Source organism: Solanum stenotomum, chromosome 1, assembly GCF_019186545.1.
Source record: "Solanum stenotomum isolate F172 chromosome 1, ASM1918654v1, whole genome shotgun sequence".
Taxonomy (NCBI): Eukaryota; Viridiplantae; Streptophyta; class Magnoliopsida; order Solanales; family Solanaceae; genus Solanum; species Solanum stenotomum.
The window spans coordinates 15,704,495-15,716,998 of record NC_064282.1 but is presented as its reverse complement, the minus strand read 5'-3'; the positions used below and the strand labels follow the sequence as shown (position 1 = coordinate 15,716,998).

The window sequence follows — 12,504 nt, the reverse complement described above, 5'->3', positions numbered from 1 at the left end:
CTGAAATTTAAGAATTGCGAAAAAAAGAAAAAAATCATTTTTTAAAAAATAGACTAAAAAAATACTAGGTTATTCATTTTAAAATGGAAAGAAGTATTTCTTCTGTTTCAAAAAGAATGTCCTAGTTTGACTTGAAACGGAGTTAAAGAAAAGAAATAAGACTTTTTAATTTTGTGGTTCTAAATTAAAATTATGTCAAATATACCAAAATGTCCTTTTAATCTTGTAGTCTCAAACATGTCATGTGAAAGTTAAAGTGTTGTCAGAAAAGGAAAAAAGTCATTATTTTTTAAACAGATAAAAAGGAAAATAAAGTCTTTTTTTTTTTTAAACGGAGAGAGTATTAAACTTGGTTGGATTTTTTTTTTAGGGGTTATGATTTGCTCCTTCCTCCCAAATGAGACAAAAAAAGTGAAAAGAAATAAAGTATTCTCAACTTATGGCTAATATTTTCTTTAAGTCTATCGTAATTTATATAGTTATTTATACGACATCAGTCATAAGTTGAGAATACTTACTTCTTTTCACTTCTTTTGTCCCACTTGAGAGGAACGAACAAATTATCACATTTTAAAAACAATTTAGGTATAAACTTGGCTCTTTTTTTTGTTTTGAAACAATCATGATATTTTTAGTTTATTTAAATCACTGAAGGTTATTTTTCAGAAATTTACATAGATATCTTATATTAAAAAAATATTTACTATTTATAATAATAATATTTTTGATTGGACACTTATAATAATTATATAATACAATTTTAGTATATATAGAGAACATTTAACAAACACAAATATACAAATTTTATTCACAAGTGATATATTATCACACACTTTAATATACTTCTAGTATATTGTGTCAATTTCTTGACAAACAAGCCTAATACATTTTAAAACACAATATATTTATATTTCATGTATAATTCACTTTTAATACATACTAATAATTTTTTTATAATATTACTATGTATATTATAAATGGTAAAAAATATCGTTAAAATAAATAATTATTTATTAAAAATAGGAATTCTTGAACGGTTTTTTCCTTTGTTATATGCAAACCGCAAAATGTTGTATTATTATTTTGCAGGGAAAAGAGTTCTATACTCCGGCCATCTCCTCCCGGCGGTACAGTACGACTCCGGCGTCGGTAGAAGAAGTGACTCTCTTACGCGGCCTCTGTAAGGAATGCCGGGTCCAACAATGGAATCAGAATTTCCAGTGGAGCCACAATCGCTGAAGAAGCTAAGCTTCAAGTCCCTTAAACGATCTCTTGACCTATTTTCACCTCTCCATGGCCATTTCCCTCTTCCTGACCCTGAAAGGTATCCCTTAAAATCTAATTGAAAGTACAATGTCAATTACCCTTTTTGCTCTCTAGTCCCGCCGCTGTTTGGAATCCCTAATTAGCCCTAATTTTCGTTTTCTTTAATATTATTGCTTTATCTGATTATTTACGTTTTTTTTAATCCCTTTGTGCAGCAAGAAAATTCGAACGAGCTTTAAGGTCAGTAATCATGCTGATTCTTTGTAAAGATTGTAATTTTCCTGCTAAGTAGATAAGAAAGGAAGATGTTCAATACTAGCTTTTAGTGAGCATGCTTTACAAGTTGTAGGGCATTGTGTTATTCTTCGGTATCTTCTATCTTATGTGTTTTGGGGATTCAAACCAAACTGATGGGTTTTGAATGTTACAGCTAAATGTCGAGTATGGAGGGATAAAAGGCTCATCGGCTGAACCGTCTTCTAATGCTAAAGCGGGTGTGCAGAATCAAGCTCAACCAGCTTCTGCACCCTCCAATGCCCTTGCTCTTCCAGGTATTCCATCTACCCAAAATACTTTCTTGTTACAGATTGAATAGGAGAGCTAACCCAAAAAACTGACTATTTGATGGGTGAGCCATTCAGTCTATAAAACCCTCAATTCATTCATTAAACTTTCATAGTGACACACTTATCGTCAAGAATTTTCACAGTGACCTGCAATCCTCTTTTACCTTCCATATTGTGAATGGATTACTGGAATTCTTCCTGTAATAAACTTGCTTGCCAGCTTCTCCGAAGAGAAGGGAGAAAGCATAAAGGGAAATGTATAGTTGTAGCAACATATGTGCAAAACTTGGTCAGCAGTATCTTCTTGTGAAAATTCTCACGGATCCACATGGTGCATTGCTACTTGTTGTTAGCATTATGAATTTGTAGTTGAGTAAAGAAAGATTACTTGAATTGTTAAAGTATGCATTTTGGAGCGTGTTAACGAGAGAGAAACATATTATGAGAAATCACAACTTTGAACTTTGGGGCATCATCAGAGGGTAGCTTTGGTTTGTTGAGGACTATTTGATCTGAGATTGAACGAGTTGGTGTGAATTTCTGCAAATTGACAATATTGTCTTTGTTTTCTAATGGACAAATATTGCTGGAATTTGGAACCTGCCATAGTGAATTATATTTCTGAATTTTCGGTTTATTTTTTTTCTCTCATTTGTGATATACATTTAGCTTTTCTTGCCAGGTCCTGAAAATACAAGAGACGAGAGAACCGGAAATGAACTGGCTCTTGGTCCATCCATACCAGCAAATGGCCCGTAAGTACTTTATGTTCCTTCTTTAGACACTCACATGCAACCCACATAAATCTTACTGGTTTTTTTTATTTAGAGGATATGGTGTTGGCAGGGACTGATTGGCCTTTCAATACTTAATTTATGCTTACAATATTGTGGAATTATTTTGTAGGACTGATGTTAGGTTCTCAGGGAAAAGCAATGCTGTTGTTCCTTCTCACGGTTCATCTGAAAGGTTGTTATGCATGCCTTTCTTTCGTATTATATTTCTCTATATTAAATGAAATATTGGCTGTTTTTTGAAATGTCATATCTATTTTTGTGGTGTAGTGACTTTGTCTACTAGGCCTTTTTTCACATCCCCCCTACATAGGACTAGGGTAGTTTACAAATTTGGGTAATAAACTTGGACATGGTATAATATTGCCCTCTTGGGAACTTATTGGGGCCCTGTAAATAGCTATGGGGAAGTGTTTAGAAACCACTCAATTAGTTATTTGCTATTTCCTGTGCTAAAGCAAGAGACTAAGGGGTCGTTTGGTTGGGAACAAGCTACCTTTGGATTAGCTATCCTGGGATAACTTATCCCATCACTATGATATAAATGGTGGGATAAGTTATCCCAAACATGGCAACCAAACAAGATGCAAAATTTTTATCCCATCACTATTTATTTTTATCCCTCACACCAAACGACCCCTAAGAGTATCAAGATTCAAGACGAGAGTGGATGTAGTAAACATAATATGAGTTTGTTTGTTATTTAGCTCTGTTGACCTTTTCTCTTTCAAAAAAGTAGCACTCTTTAATAATTTATTCAAATATGGTGTACGCAATATTCTGTGAAGTGAATAAACTTCTGCCATGGGTATTTACAAGGCTTCATGTTTTAAGCTCGGACCCCTCCAAAAAGAAGGCTTCAAACTTTTAAGCAATTTTATAGAGTTTATCCATAAACTTGAGTTCAGGGGTTAGTTTCATGTGATGTCCAGCAATCGTCATTAATAGTTAGTGGTCATGTTATGAGATGTTATAGACACTTAAGTGGTGCCCTGTAATTGTCTGATGTTGTGCTTATAATATTTCAGGATTGCCAATTTTCCAGTATAAAGTATCATTTCAAAACATATTATGTATGAATATATGGTCATACCCAAATAATGTGTTTGTCAAAATACTAGAGGAAGAGAACTATATAAAACTAGAGGGATGACTGTGTCAAACTTGTATTTCACTTTTCATGTTTCTTCACGGATGATTCAAAATTGTTAATACACAAATTTGTTACCTGCTTAAAGAGAAAAAATCAAAATTGTTGGATTATCCTTTTTTGTTGGTATTCCCTTCTAGGAGTTTTAATCAAATGACACTATGTAACTCGGAATATACAAGTATGTAGTACTCTATTTTGTATGACTAATGCAGTACCTTAACATTAAAAAAAAATTCCCAAAAGTTCCTGTTGATACCTAGTCTTGGCATTTATCATATCAAAAGTTCATCTTGAGTGCAACATCTATATGCTTGTGCTGGTATCTGATTGTTGCCATTTTAACAGTGCCACAACAACGTCCATGCATGTATTTTTTCTTTTTCTTTTTTATAATAGTGGTGTTTACTTTAGGACATTTTTCGTGTATCTAGCGCTTCTTGTTGGGATTTGAACTCTGGTTTTCATGGTTTACACCCTCTGAATTGAAACATTAGACCGCACCCTTGGGTGCGTTTGTCTGTATTTCTTCTTCTTAACAAAATCGGTTCTCTAATCAATCAACCAAGACCACACCTTTGGTTGCGTCTGTGTGTGTTTTTTTCTTCTTAACAAAATTGGCTTTCTAATCAACCTGCCAAGACAAAACTGCAAAAGATTTTTTTTTTCTTTTTTGAGAATTAACTGCAAAAGAATTTTCTTCCTTAAGCCAATCATATGTTGTGCTTATGCAATGAATTCTTTACTTTAAATTCCCTTCAGAAATCTGTCAACTGCTGCAATCATGGAAAGAATACCAAGCAGATGGCCTCGTCCAATATGGCGTGCTCCCTGGAAAAATTACCGGGTAAGATAATTCTGTTGTTTTAGTAACTCGGCATTATTGTACACCGAATAAAGCCTAGGGCTGTGGTTCTATGTTTTGATTTCTAGTAAATTTATTATCGTTCCAAGTTTTCATGTAGTGGTTTCAATTATTCTTTATCACCTAACTCCAGCTAAATATAAGCTCCCCCTTTGAGAAGGTCAGTGTGTATGGATCAATTTTACCTTCTTACTATTATCGTTTAGTTATTCTTTTAGTCCTCAAATATGGATTTTAACTATGTCAAATATCTAGTGGAGGGTATGAAACTACACTTAATATCTTAAATTTCACCTCCCTTACGTTTTGTACTTATGACCTGCTTTTAGATTACAAAAATTCATCGCTAATAAGTTCAATATTTCTACTTTTCTGTAAATTTTGAATGTTTAAAACTGTAGAGCCACTTTACTGGGATTAATTTGTCAACTTATTAAGAGTTGATCTCTAAGAAGATTTGTCTTCCAGATTCCGATACTCTGCAGTCTGGTCAAAAGAGCAAGATAGTGGGTGGCTTCATAACAATTTAAACATATGTTAATTTAAATCATGAGACCTCTTGTTATGTACTAGTCCCATAAAGGATAAACTCTACATAGGGTTTATTTCATTCAAAAAACTGTCAATAATTCATTTCATTATTTTATACTTTACACCTGCACTATTTTTGCTGTTCAGTCTTCAATGTGTCATGGCATATTATAGATCTAAGTTCTAATGTATGACTTTGTTTAATTGTGTAGGTTATTAGTGGCCATTTGGGATGGGTGCGGTCTGTCGCAGTGGATCCTAGTAATACTTGGTTTTGTACAGGATCAGCAGATCGAACTATCAAGGTAAAACATTGTATCCGGAAAATTCCATTACCAAAAAGGGAATAAACCTGTTAGTGTGTCTTTGGAAGTGCCTTTTTTTTGGGGTGTGGGTGGAAGTGGTCAGGAATCCAGTTTTTGCAGAGATGAAACTATTCTCTTTTATTTTTTTATTTCCTGTGGACCATAATTTTTAATTTAAAAGCTGCTGTAATATTGGATTTAAGGTGTATATGCCAGAACATACTGCTGATATTTTGAGCTGTTGGAAGGGGGGAGCAAGACCCAAAAGATATGGTGGTCTGTAGTGTGTCTGGTGGGCTATTTGGAGAGAAAGAAACCTCAGGTGTCATGAGAATATTACTCACACTATTCAGAAAGTTGAACAAAATTGCATTAACATGTTGCATTTTTGGTGTAAAGAAGATGATATAGAAGAAGTAGAAGTGTAGAACAGTTGGTAGATTTCCTAGGATCTGTGTAATTATGGATATAGCTTGTAACTTTTTGGAGGTAGCCAATACACCCTAAATGCTGAAGAATACAACTTTATCTTTATCAAAAAAATAATAATATTGGATTTAAGGTGTAATGGCTCCTGGATTGTAGCCCACACCATTTCAGCTTGTGCACCTTAGACTAGTTCTACCAGCTCCAATCAAAATAAGAAAAAGAAAATTGAAATATTATTGCTGGTACGAGAAATTATTTTTGAGAGAGTGATAACTGTACTGGTTGTTCTCTCCAAGTTCGGGTGAAACTTAATGTACATTTATGCAGTTTTTATTTGAATGCCGCCTGGATACTTTGCATAAAAAAGGTTTATGGTATGCACAGCCAGCAATGAAGATGATTTAGTTGTGATTATATACTGTTTACCCTATTACTACCATTTCTGATCATGAGTCCTGAAAATCTTGGAGGTTAGTTGGAATATCTGTGTGTGACTTGATATAAGGCTCTAGAGTTGGTACTTGAGACAAAGTTACTTACTACAGTCCTATGTTATCGAAGGCATTCATTTAGTTATATAATGGCAATTGGTGAGAACACCTCTGCTCTTTGCCTGTGTCTTTGTTAGAGTGGTGGGATTTTTTACCAGTTTTCATTTTCATATATAGATGGCTACGCATGCATTAGGCATTTGTAATTGGTTGTCCATCATGCACTAAGTATATCTTCTTTTTTTCTGCGATGGTACAAGATATGGGATTTAGCAAGTGGAAGACTGAAGCTCACTTTAACAGGGCACATTGAACAAGTCCGAGGTTTGTTGTCCAGAACTTTTATTTGTTCAGAAATATGATCAAATATTATAACATGCCTGAGGATATTGATTTCTAACCTAAGATATAGACCAGTGACAATAGGAGTCTCCTCGCAGGCCTTGCTGTTAGCAATAAACACACATACATGTTCTCAGCTGGTGATGATAAGCTAGTTAAATGCTGGGACCTGGAACAAAATAAGGTAATTATGACAGTGCTGAATGCCATTCACAACTCAGGTCAATGTTTCTTTTTGGGTACATTTGGCTTATATGTATTTTCAGGTGATCCGCTCCTATCATGGCCACCTCAGCGGTGTTTATTGCTTGGCTCTTCATCCAACCATTGACATCTTGCTCACCGGGGGTCGTGATTCTGTCTGCCGGGTACATTATTGATGCCTTTTCTCTTGAGGAATAGCAGATCCTAGTACTGAAGCTTTTAGTAGTTTTCTCATTTTGTACTTCCTATGTCAACACTGGTTTAGTTCTGACTTCTATTTAAATTTTATCATGATTTCAGGTTTGGGATATTCGTAGCAAAATGCAAATTCATGCTCTATCTGGACATGACAATACTGTTTGTTCTGTTTTTACCAGGCCGATGGTAAGGATTCCTTTATAGTTGGGTCTAATGATAAATCTGTCTTATTATTTTAAGCATGAGGCAATAACACTGTTACTTATTAATTCACGACTGGAAGCTTAAAAAATCTAGATGTAGTAGCAATTTGATCCTGATTTGAAACCATAGTTTGGTTAACGAAAATCCTAAATTTCTGGAGTCTTAATCTAGACTGGACTACCAGACAAACTGATCAAAAAGTAAAAAAAATGGATTACCAGATTACTACTATACTAACACACTCACAAGTGGATCAATTGACTGACTAGACTGAGACAATACCAATAACTAAAGGAAGTAGCACAAATCACAAAAGTGAATTTCATACAACATTGGAAAATAGAACTCAAAGCTCCTACCAGTGCAGGAACCAATCATACTCAAAGAGGAGCTTGATTCTGGAATTTTTGGGGTATAATGCTCCATGAGCAGTGCAAATGAACATAAATAAAATATCATGAAATTGTATTTGCCCCTTGTGACTTCCTCTACCTATTTCCAGAACCCAATTAACATCCTATTTTTTTTATTTATGTCAATTCATTGGAACTATCCTAGCTATCAGATTTTTTTTTTCATCTTCTTTGTTTGAAATTAGGTTCAATTTTCATCATCCTGTGATTGTTAAAAATTTCTTCTTTTATTCATTGAAGCTAATCATAATCTATGTCTATATTACTGCCTGTTAGGAGCAAATTTAATTTAGACTTTAGTTCTGATCCTGGAAATCTAGGTTTCCTTCTATACGGGACACATTATGCTTCACATAATATGTACTACTGTGTTTATTGCTCTATTCGTCTCAAATTTTGATTTTTCCTATTTTGGAACATCCAAAAATGTTTGATACCATTATATTTCCATGCAGCTTTCACAACTTTCAAGAATTTTAATATATTAAACTAGGCTTAATTCCCAAGTACACACTTGTACTTGCACATATTTCTATTCTCGTCCCCTTCACTTCACGGGTTCTCATCCAGTCACCTCAAACTGATGTAATATTTTTGGAGTTCCTCAAACGGACTTCACATCTTTGATGCTACCAAATGTATTTCTTGTTAACAGTCTAAGCTAGTGTTTGGCCATAGATTTCCAAATATTTTTGGCAAATATTATTTGGGTGAAATTTCACCATGTGTTTGGCCATGGTATTTGGAAAACATATTTCATTTTTTTAAGAAATATAATTTATACCCCTAAGTTTTAAAAACCATCAAAATTATTCATAGGTTTGTATTACATAGCAAGATAGAAACGTTGACGTAACAAGATTCATAACTTCTGCAACAAGTCAATTGGATCTTCGTTGCAACAAATAACAAGTAGTGTCCATGACACTAGAACAATGTGGTATTTCAGAGCGAGTGCAACAAACATCATTCCATACAGCATGAAGTAGACGAAACCAATGACTTTGTTACCCTGAGCCGATTGTTTGTCATTATCATCAACAGCCATATCATCACTTTCATATTCACTGAATATTCCATCATTGCTTTGTTGTTCACGTAAAAATGTGTAAAACAGTGCAAACAACAACTATAGAGGGTGTTTTTGTAAAAGACAAAAGTTTGGTGTAGAATTGAATTTTTAAAAGCTTCCAAATAATGAGATTTGGCCAAAAAAATACTAGTTTTTCCCCCCCAATGCCTAGCTCAATTGGCAAAAGGTGGACGATTTGTGGCTTAGGTCACACGTTCAAGCCCCACACCATGCTAAGCGAAACCCAGTATTTAAGCGGAGAAGGGTAGAGGAACGGGCCCATTATCCACCGAGTTTAGAAGGTTGTGATTGGTCCAAAGGGACGGGTCACAAACGGATTTCTCGGTTATAAAAAAAAAATACTAGTTTTTTCTAGTATTTGAGAATTTGGGTTATTTGCCAAAATATGTGTCAAATAATGACAAATTGTATGGACAAATACTATTTGCCAAATTTTACTTGGAAAATCTATGGCCAAATGGGTCCTAAGTTGTCTACACCACCACTAAATTTTTTCCTTATAAGAGAATATCTCATTAACTTTTTGTTGAAAAGAAATAAAGAGATTAAATCTGTATTGGCTAAAAATGGGGAAAAAGGAGGGTAGGGCTGCAATTTATAAAATCCAAGGGAAACATATAGAAGTTAAAAACACTTGAGCTGACCTTTTGTGGAAACAAAAAACATGTCTTGGGTTGTTATTTGTTTTTGGTGCTATTTAAACAATAAAACAAAATGGGTTTCTGGATCAAAATACTTGGTTTGAAAACAAAAACGCTCAACTGTAGTGGTGGTGGTCTAGCTGTTAATCATATGGAATGTGTGAAGTGTTACATATAAAGATTTATGTGATTTTATGCTAAAATCTATACCAGTACAAGATTCTAATTACCTTTTCTTGATACTTTCTGTTTTAACCCCTAATGTGGCGGCCGAATATTTCTTGGTAAGGCTGGTTCACATAGTATAAACAGGGTACAGACTGCGCGTGCAAATTGATGCACCTTCATGAGACAGTTAAACCTTAGCAACTACTAATGCATCCATGTATCTGTTTCTTTGTAGAAGTGGTTTCTGTATGATTAGAACAATTAGGGTATGAAGCAAAGAGGGTATGAAGCAAAGAACTCCCGGGTCTACTAAAAGCATTACGCATGGTGTCTCATTTTTATGATGTCTTAATCATATGTTAACAACTCTTTCATAGTTGCATTATTGCCTAAAGTTAACAATCAGATTTCATGATGGGGAGTTTTGTTTCAGGATCCACAGGTTATAACTGGCTCTCATGACAGTACCATTAAGTTCTGGGACCTTAGATATGGTAACTAGGATTTCTTTACTGGACTATATGTGTTTATTATTATAATGGTTCCAGTTTCTAATTTCCTATGATTATTAATTTTCCTTGCCTGGCAGGTAAGACAATGGCAACTCTCACACATCACAAGAAATCTGTTCGAGCTATGGCTCAGCATCCTACGGAGTATGTTTACACAACAGATGCCCTGCTATTTTCCTGATTCCCTAACTTCTCCTCGGAGTACACTATTAATTGTTTTTTCATTTTCTTGCAGGGATTGTTTTGCTTCTGCATCAGCTGACAACATAAAAAAATTCAGTCTTCCAAAAGGAGAATTTATGCACAACATGCTGTAAGTCTCATGATATGCCATAAAACCTTGACATCTACATCTTAATATATATCATATTCAGTATACCTTTTTCTTAGTAAATTTGAATCTAAAGTAATGTCAACATTTTTTCCCAGTTCCCAACAGAAAACCATAGTCAATGCGATGGCAGTTAATGATGAAGGTGTAATGGTCACTGGAGGTGAGAAGTAGTTAATGTCACCACCCCACTCACCCATTCCACTCATTTTTTGTTCTGCCTCTTCTCCACTCCTCGCCACTTTCCTCTTCTGGTTCTTAAGCTGGAGGTCAATGATGTATTGTGCATCTCCTTGTGTAGGTGACAATGGAAGCATGTGGTTTTGGGATTGGAAAAGTGGTCACAATTTCCAGCAATCTCAAACTATTGTTCAACCTGGTATGTGTGTTGATAAGTTGATGTTTACTTTTATTGTTGACTTTATCACGAGGAGCAAAAGGTTTATTCTAGTACTTACTATGTTTCAGGGTCACTGGACAGTGAGGCTGGCATTTATGCCCTCACCTACGACGCAACTGGCTCAAGGCTGATCAGCTGTGAAGCTGATAAGACCATAAAGATGTGGAAAGAAGACGAAACTGCCACCCCAGAAACTCATCCTCTTCACTTTAAGCCTCCCAAAGACATTAGGCGTTTCTAGTTTTAATCTTAGTTCAGGAAGCATTTTAGCAAAAACCCGTTGTAATACATACGAATCGAACTTTTTTCTGTGGGTCTTTTCGGAGCAAGACTGACCCGATAAAAGCACCATGTCCAGAGTAGTTCACTTGCCTCTTTGTATCCATCATTTACTTATGTGTTCTTTTGGTTTTTATTTACTAGAGGAGATTGATCTTAATTCTTATTAATCTTTTTCTTCCTACCAAGAGGCTTTGGCTGCTTCGCAGGAGCCAACTCTTTATCCTTTTACTAATCAAAATACTTTTCTTTTTCGAAAACAAAAACTATTTATCTTGCATAAAATTGAAAAGAAAAAAATTCAAAATGTCTCTCCCGCTACTTTTGAGTTACCAAAGTGGTAAACTTAATATTTGTTCTGCTTTTAGCCGAAAAGTTCGGTTGTTGTTTAATTATAAAAATAAAATGATACTTAACTCTATTTAATATATAATTCTTCAAATTTATCATTAAAAAATGGTTCTATTTTTTATTTTTATTTTTGAATTTAAATAATTTAGATGAGTGAGCTAATTAGGTAAGTTTTAGATTATACAAAACCACTTTGCTATATCTGGAAATTTGGTATACAAATGATTTTTTGTTTCAAAAAAGAAAAACTATTTATCTTACGTAAAAGGAAAAAGAAAAAATCCAAAATCTCTCTGAATTACCAAATTGGCAAGCTTCATACTCCATTTCCAAGCAGGATACAAATTAGGATTATGACTATATATTTGTGCTTAAAAGTCATTATACCATTTAGTATCAACCTTTTTTATCTATACAACTTAATTAATTGCTAGAGTTTTAGGGACATTCTTTCAAGTTACTGATTAAGTGTTTTTTTCACTTGTCCATTCCGTCCGACTAATCCCTACTTAACCCTATTTACAATAACAATAACTGGGGCGGCGTGGGGTAGATAAATAACGGAATTTATTGGCATATACTTATTTTTAGTTTAGTATTATTAAAAGATGTAAATCATTTACCTTCAGATAGTAAAATTATTATTATTGTTATTTATAAAAATAAGAATTAATTCTAGTTAACAAGATGTTACTAATATGTCTAGAATACATTGTCTTGGATGGTGTTGTAAATTTTTTATTTATTAATATATGAAGTTTAAATTATTTAATTCAAAGTCCTAAAGTATTTTTTATTAGGGCCGATTTTTTTAGTATACAAATTAAGAACCGTATTTACACCAAAATAGCTATACTTTTTCTTTCATTCATCTAGCAATTTTTTTTTCAAAAGTAGAATTTAAATTAAAAAAAAAATTCCAAATCAACCACGCTTATCACTATTTCCATAAATTTCTCCAATTATTTTAC

The 12,504-nt window shown here is 33.9% G+C and overlaps 1 protein-coding gene across 1 annotated transcript; it reads left to right on the top strand.

Annotated features, from left to right (window-relative positions):
* Nucleotides 1-1,062: 1,062 nt before the first annotated feature.
* Nucleotides 1,063-11,340, top strand: LOC125872345 (protein pleiotropic regulatory locus 1-like). Its single transcript, XM_049553065.1, has 17 exons — nt 1,063-1,324; nt 1,482-1,506; nt 1,697-1,817; nt 2,515-2,587; nt 2,739-2,801; nt 4,539-4,623; nt 5,385-5,477; nt 6,658-6,721; nt 6,838-6,923; nt 7,006-7,107; nt 7,244-7,327; nt 10,094-10,154; nt 10,250-10,316; nt 10,408-10,485; nt 10,602-10,666; nt 10,805-10,882; nt 10,972-11,340. Exons 1-17 carry the CDS (start codon nt 1,188-1,190, stop codon nt 11,142-11,144), a joined length of 1,455 nt encoding a protein of 484 aa, XP_049409022.1. The 5' UTR covers nt 1,063-1,187; the 3' UTR covers nt 11,145-11,340.
* Nucleotides 11,341-12,504: the final 1,164 nt, after the last annotated feature.

What these genes read in the sequence shown, in the direction of transcription:
- LOC125872345 (XM_049553065.1), top strand. Translation starts at nt 1,188, where the DNA reads ATGCCGGGTCCAACAATGGAATCAGAATTTCCAGTGGAGCCACAATCG. An exon ending in GTTCTGGGACCTTAGATATG is followed by an intron (nt 10,155 to 10,249) that starts GTAACTAGGATT and finishes CTTGCCTGGCAG; the next exon opens with GTAAGACAATGGCAACTCTC. An exon ending in TCAAACTATTGTTCAACCTG is followed by an intron (nt 10,883 to 10,971) that starts GTATGTGTGTTG and finishes ACTATGTTTCAG; the next exon opens with GGTCACTGGACAGTGAGGCT.